The 7098-nt window shown below is 35.5% G+C and overlaps 1 protein-coding gene across 8 annotated transcripts in view; it reads right to left on the reverse strand.

Moving 5' to 3' along the window:
• LOC127851795 (cytochrome b5 reductase 4-like) overlaps positions 1-6848 on the reverse strand; it is a 264668-nt gene extending 257820 nt beyond the window's left edge. Inside the window, exons 1-3 of one of the 8 annotated variants that reach the window (XM_052385669.1) lie at positions 4631-5082; positions 500-1051; positions 248-353 (exon numbers count right to left, since the gene is read on the reverse strand). Coding sequence is in view for 1 of the 8 variants with exons in the window: in XM_052385671.1 (XP_052241631.1) it covers positions 4631-4638 (8 nt within the window). In the remaining 7 variants the exon portion in view is untranslated. Of the gene's footprint in view, positions 1-247; positions 1052-4630 lie in introns of all 8 variants that reach the window. The other 7 variants (XM_052385674.1, XM_052385670.1, XM_052385678.1 and 4 more) reach the window with 7 other exon arrangements.
• Between the last annotated feature and the right edge of the window lie 250 nt (positions 6849-7098).

The raw sequence follows: 7098 nt of genomic DNA on the forward strand, positions 1-7098 counted from the left end.
TCCAAATAGCTGATTAAAGCATGAAGACAAAATGCTGAAGAGTTTACATTTTTAATTGCTCTGTGGATTTTAAATTTGTTTTTTTACATGGAAAATTCACCTCTCCTGCTGTAAGACTTGCATAAGTTAAATCCAGCTCACCTGATTGCATGATTTCAATTGATCAGAACTTTATTAATTTAGGTGATTGTGATCAATTTCATGAATATTTAGACAAACTCATGCTTGCAAACTATATGGCTCTCACCTTAATATCTGATCATGTTGGACAGAATCATCTGGTCTGATGTGAAGTCCCCAGTTATTGTTACGAGATGTCCACACTGGACTGAACACCCGAACCTCAAAATGACCTGAAAATATGAGTCTATTCTGGTCCTTTAGTGTACTTTATTAGTCTATTTATTGTTCACATTGGACTGTAAGTTGTCAAAGCTGGACTGTAAGTTGTCTGCACAAGTATATGTTAAAAATATATAACTGGACTGTTTTAGCATACACTGGGATGTTTGTTGTCTTCACTGGATTGTTTGTAGCCTTTACTGGACTGTTTGTAGCTTTAACTAGATTGTTTGAAGCCTTTATTAAATTGTTTGTAGACTTCACTGGATTGTTTGCAGCCTTCACTGGATTGTGAGTAGCCTTCACTGGATTGTGAGTAGCCTTCACTGGACTGTTTTAGCCTTAACTAGATTGTTTGAAGCCTTTATTAGATTGTTTGTAGACTTCACTGGATTGTTTGTAGCCTTTGCTGGATTGTGTGTAGCCTTCACTCGATTGTTTGTAGCCTACACTGGGATGTTTGTAGTCCTCACTGGATTGTTTGTAGCCTTAACTGGATTGTGTGTAGCCTTCACAAGATTGTTTGTAGCCTTTACTGGATTATTTGCAGCCTTGATTGGATTATTTGTAGTCTTCACTTGATTGTTTGTAGCCTAAACTGTACTGCTTGCTGTCTACACTGTACTGATTTGTGTCTACACCACACTGATCTGTTTGTAGTCTAGACTGGGTTGGTTCTCAATCTAATCCAATCACAGGACTCTTCCAACTGAAATGGTACAGTCTTATATGATAAAATCAATGTAAAGTAATATATGATTACACCAAAATAAAGTAACACATGATTACACTAAAGTAAACAAGAGATGTGTTTGTCAGAAACACAATGCCCCCTTCTGCGCTGCTTTGATATATATATATTTTTTTACCATTTGGCAGGTACAGATAACAGTGTTTTTTTTCATTGTTTTGGGAATGGGGCCGGGTCCTTTTGGATTGGGAAAATTCGCTAAGTTTTGACCAAAATTGGGAAATTATCGTTTTTGTTGTTTGGCTAAAATATGCTTCAAAATTTGGATACAAGTGTGTCTACTGGACTCCAGTATTATGTTTACTAAGGTTGAACTTATAATTGGATGGGAGATGAACAAAATATTGAGATCCAAAAAACAAAAACTTTTTTTTTTTTTTTGAAAACTTCCATTGGGAATTTTGAGCTCCCATTTGGGAAAATATATACTTTTTTCCATTGGGAATGGGTCCGGTTACCGGACCCGATTTTGAATGAAAAAAAACACTGGATAATTATTTCCCTTTGAAGCTTATTACTTCCCTTGGATTTGTTTTTTATCTTTGAAGGATGACCTTCACCTTTCACCACTCAAAATGTGCAGCTCCATGAGATACACATGCATGCCAAATATCAAGTTGCTATCTGAAGCGACATAGAAGTTATGAGCATTTTTTGAAACCTAAACACAAAGTGCAACGGAAAGACAAACAGACAAACCGTCCAATCACTATATGCCCTCCTTCGGGGGCATAAAAATAGATGATTACACCCAAGTAAAGTAATATTATGAGAACTCCAAAGATAAGTAATACATTATCACACCAAAGTTAAGTAATATATGATTACACCAAAGTAAATTATTAGTAATATATGTTGCAGCAAAGTAAATAAATAATGTACATTACGTGTACTTTTGCTGGTTCTATTTCATTTATTATGTTAAATATTCATGGAAACCAGTATGTAAACAATTTATTTGCACATGTATTAAGTCCTGGTTTCCTCGAGCGAGGCTGAGGTCGCTGATCAGCTCAATTATATAACGCACATTTATTTGCTCAGGATCTGTTAACATTTATCACTAGCTTCAGCCTATCCAACAACGTAAGGAAATTAATTTTGTAGCAGGCTTTGAAATTTATTGGAACTTACAATCCAAGCCATAGATAAGTAAGTAATTGGATTTCTATCAAGTGTCACAAAGCAATTAGTTTTGCATTTATCAACCTTAGAATCTTGAGTCTTTCTCAGAAAAGATTTTCTATCAAAGCTGCATGTATATAGCTGTTAGAAGAAATGATCAAACGTAAAAGAACAATTTACAACAATGTTCTAAAATTACATATCTGTCAAGGATTTTAATAGATTTTTGAAAACCAGGAGTCAAATGACACCATAATCGAAGAGTTCAGGTGTCAGATGAAATGTTCAGGGGTGAGAATACTGAAGCACAGAGTTATTTTTTTGTGCATACTAAGTAAATTCTCTGCAAATGCTCCTTTGTTTACATTTTTGTCAAATACTATGTGACTGTACACAAAAACATAACATACATGTATATTATTGATTAAGCTTTCTGCTAAAATTCGCATCAAAATGATGCAAGAGTCAAAAATTAGAAAATTGCTCAGTGCTTACATCAAAATGCAGGATTCTGCTTCCATTGAAATACTTGATCAGTGGCCCACCTAATCAAGTAGCCATAGTTAAAATAATTACATTTTTAGGCAAATGTTTCCTTACATATTTCGTTGTCCAGTAACAGGCCCCTCAAAAGTTAAGACAAGCAGGTCCTGATGATCCAAGCTTGCTCACCTGAGTGTGTGGTATAATGAACTGCCTCTGCTTCTTTTTAACCCATTTATGCCTAGTGGACTCTCCCATCCTTTTAAATTGGATCAATTTATTTCCAAAATTAGGGATTTCTAGTATAATTATTTCTATATTTAGAATATTTCCTACAGAAATTCCTTTAAGCAAACAGCGCAGACCCTGATGAGACGCCACATCATGCGGCGTCTCATCTGGGTCTACGCTGTTTGCCAGCCCTTTTTTCTAGATGCTAGGCATAAATGGGTTAAATGTTTCCATGGCTGAGATACCATCAAAACAAAATCTTTGAGTGAGTTTTAAGAAACTCACTTATTAACTTATTTAACTTATTAAAATGCCTTTGTCCATTTCAGCTAGTGACCTAGATTTTAGTCCATATGGCTCAATAAATCAAACTTTTCCAAACTTACATTATAAAAAATGTTCTGTGCAACTTTCATGATAAAACAAGAGATGTGTTTGCCCCCTACTGCGCCACTTTGAAGCCATATATTTGACCTTTGACCTTGAAGGATGACCTTGACCTTTCACCACTGAAAATGTGCAGTTCAATGAGATACACATGCATGCCAAATATCAAGTTGCTATGTTCAATATTGCAAAAGTTATGGGCAATCTTAAAGTTTTCGGACGGACACACAGACGGACGGACTAACGGACAGTTCAACTGTTATATGCCACCTTACCAGGGGCATTAAAATTATACAGTTATTTTTTTCCCAATCAAGAAAGAACTGGTACCAGACAAATTGGGATAAATATGCGCAACAAATCCTAAAATTGGGAATAATGATTTGACCATATAATACATGCAATGCAAAATTTCCACGAGGATTATACCCGGTTGCCATCATTAGTCTTCTAAGTATTAAACTTGCCCTGATTTAATTGTTTAATTATAAACCTAGGGACCGAACTGTCACAAAACCCACACTTTTGACAATTATGTCATTTGTCGTCTGCATGATTTTACTGCAGGTATTGCATGCCTATGAGTGCTGTCGCTCATGCAAAGCGTGTGCTCTAATTGGCCAATATCGATATGACGGCTCCTCCTTTAGGTGGACTTGAGTTGGGTAAAGAGGTACATGTAACTGACAGAGGATCTGCTCTCAAACTATTTATTGAAGTCAATATCGCTTTGATCTAAAGAATGACTAGTTGACATTAATCGGTTAACCCTGAAATGCCCCACACTCTGATTTTGAAATTCAAGGTCCTAGCAAGGGACTTTTAAATGGCCTGTGGAAAGCACTGATGTTACACGATGTAAAAAAGTAGTCAAGTGGTCCATACCAATCATTGTGGAAATTTTAATTTTGTCTAAGAAAAAAATGTACATGTCCCATGTGTAAGATAGATGGTACCCTAAATTAGACAATAAACAAATATAATCCTGGTTTTATTTCTGTTACATAACAAACTGTGCTTGGACCATATGTGATATCTTACTCTTATTTTGGCAGGGAAAATTGTTTGTCGTGAGTTAAATAAATGGAAAAAAAATTAGTAGACGTCAAGTGTGAACTAATTACAAGGTAAATCTCGGTATGTTACTTTGTCAGAAACTTAGTAGTTTGTAACCTAATAATTGCCGAAGAAAATCTTTTGCTATAAAGTAAATTCTCCACGGTTGAATGTAAGTTACAAACTATAAGTTAATAGTGGGATACTTTTTAAACTTTGGATTTAAACAGAAGTAGTATCGTCCGTAAAACTTACATTTTCATGAAATAATTATTCCTTCTTTCTCATAAATATACACTTTATTTAACACTCGTAAAAATCGCAAATTTCAAATGGTTACATACAGCTAAATTGATAAGAGTCGCACATCTTGATCTCCTTGCAGTGGTGTCCCACTCATGTGGATAACGGAAACCAAAGAAAGCAGTTTATTTTGACGCACAGACAAACAGGATGATAGATGTTTCATTCACTAAGAGACATAATTGGCTAATTATTCAAATTAAAGTGTGTAGTTGTGTTTAAGATTTGAGTGAAATACAGACGGGCAAAAATGACAATCCCGGTCGGTAAATGTGTCACATGTGTACACCACAGACTGTAAATATGTCACAAATGTACATCACAGACTGTAAATATGTCACAAGTGTACATCCCTTACTGTAAATGTGTCACAAGTGTATATCACAGACTGTAAATATGTCACAAGTGTACATCACAGACTGTAAATATGTCACAAGTGTACATCCCTTACTGTAAATGTGTCACAAGTGTATATCACAGACTGTAAATATGTCACAAGTGTACATCACAGAATGTAAATATGTCACAAGTTTATATCACAGACTGTAAATATGTCACACGTGTATATCACAGACTGTAAATATGTCACAAGTGTATTTCATACACTAAAAATATGTCACAAGTGTACATCACAGGCTGTAAATGTGTCACAAGCGTAAAACCAAGTATGTTAATGTGTCACAAGTGTATATCCCAGCGTGTAAATGTATCACAAGTGTACACCCAAGTGTGTTAATGTGTCACAAGTGTACATCCCAGTGTGTTAATGTGTCACAAGTGTACATCCCAGTGTGTAAATGTGTCACAAGTGTACATCCCAGTATGTAAATGTGTCACAAGTGTACAGCCCAGTGTGTTAATGTGTAACAAGTGTACATCCCAGTATGTAAATGTGTCACAAGTGTACATACCAGTGTGTTGATATGTCACAAGTGTACATCACATACTGTAAATGTGTCACAAGTGTACATCACAGTGTGTTAATGTGTCACAAGTGTACATCCCAGTGTGTTAATATGTCACGAGTGTACATCCCAGTATGTAAATGTGTCACAAGTGTACATCCCAGTGTGTTAATATGTCACAAGTGTACATCACATACTGTAAATTTGTCACAAGTGTACATCCCAGTGTGTTAATTTGTCACAAGTGTACATCCCAGTGTGTTAATGTGTCACAAGTGTACACCATTGTGTGTTTATGTGTCACAAGTGTACATCCCAGTATGTTAATGTGTCACAAGTGTACATCCCAGTATGTTAATGTGTCTCAAGTGTACATCCCAGTATGCAAATGTGTCACACGTGTACAGCCCAGTGTGTTAATGTGTCACAAGTGTACATCTCAGTATGTAAATGTGTCACAAGTGTACATCCCAGTGTGTTGATATGTCACAAGTGTACATCACATACTGTAAATGAGTTACAAGTGTACATCACAGTGTGTTAATGTGTCACAAGTGTACATCCCAGTGTGTTAATATGTCACGAGTGTACATCCCAGTATGTAAATGTGTCACAAGTGTGCAGCCCAGTTTGTTAATGTGTAACAAGTGTACATCCCAGTGTGTAAATGTGTCACAAGTGTACATTCCAGTGTGTTAATGTGTACATCCCAGTGTGTTAATATGTCACAAGTGTACATCCCAGTATGTAAATGTGTCACAAGTGTACATTCGAGTGTGTTAATATGTCACAAGTGTACATCACATACTGTAAATTTGTCACAAGTGTACATCCCAGTGTGTTAATTTGTCACAAGTGTCCATCCCAGTGTGTTAATGTGTCACAAGTGTACACCACAGTGTGTTAATGTGTCACAAGTGTAAATCCCAGTATGTAAATGTGGCATAAGTGTATATCCCAGTGTGTAAATATGTCATAATGTACATCCCAGTGTGTAAATATGTCATAAGTGTACATCCCAGTCTGTAAATGTGTCACAAGTGTACATCCCAGTCCGTAAATGTGTCACAAGTGTGTTTCCCAGTGTGTTAATGTGCAGCAGAGACAAGAGTAAAACTCAAAATGAAAATGAAAGGTTTAACAGTTTGGGGATTGAAAAACATGTTTACTAAGAAACATTTTTGATCGATCTGATATGCATATCTTATGCTGTTTTGATTCCAATGCCAGCAAAGCATTATTATGGTATTCTAACAATGTCAAACCATTGCAGATGTTTGTCAAACTTGTATCTTTGCACAATCAATATAATTTAAAAAAAACATTTACAAATTAACAATCCACGTGTTATAGCACAGGACACAATAACTAAATATTTTAATAACGCAAAACTGAGAAACTTTTCCTTGAAGGGACCGTCAACCACAACGACGAAGAAAAGAAAAGTTGTAAAATAATGTTTTTTTTTACAATTATTAGTTTATATTGATTAAAATATAAACAAATATATAAAAT

This window comes from Dreissena polymorpha, chromosome 11 (genome assembly GCF_020536995.1).
Source record: "Dreissena polymorpha isolate Duluth1 chromosome 11, UMN_Dpol_1.0, whole genome shotgun sequence".
NCBI lineage: Eukaryota > Metazoa > Mollusca > Bivalvia > Myida > Dreissenidae > Dreissena > Dreissena polymorpha.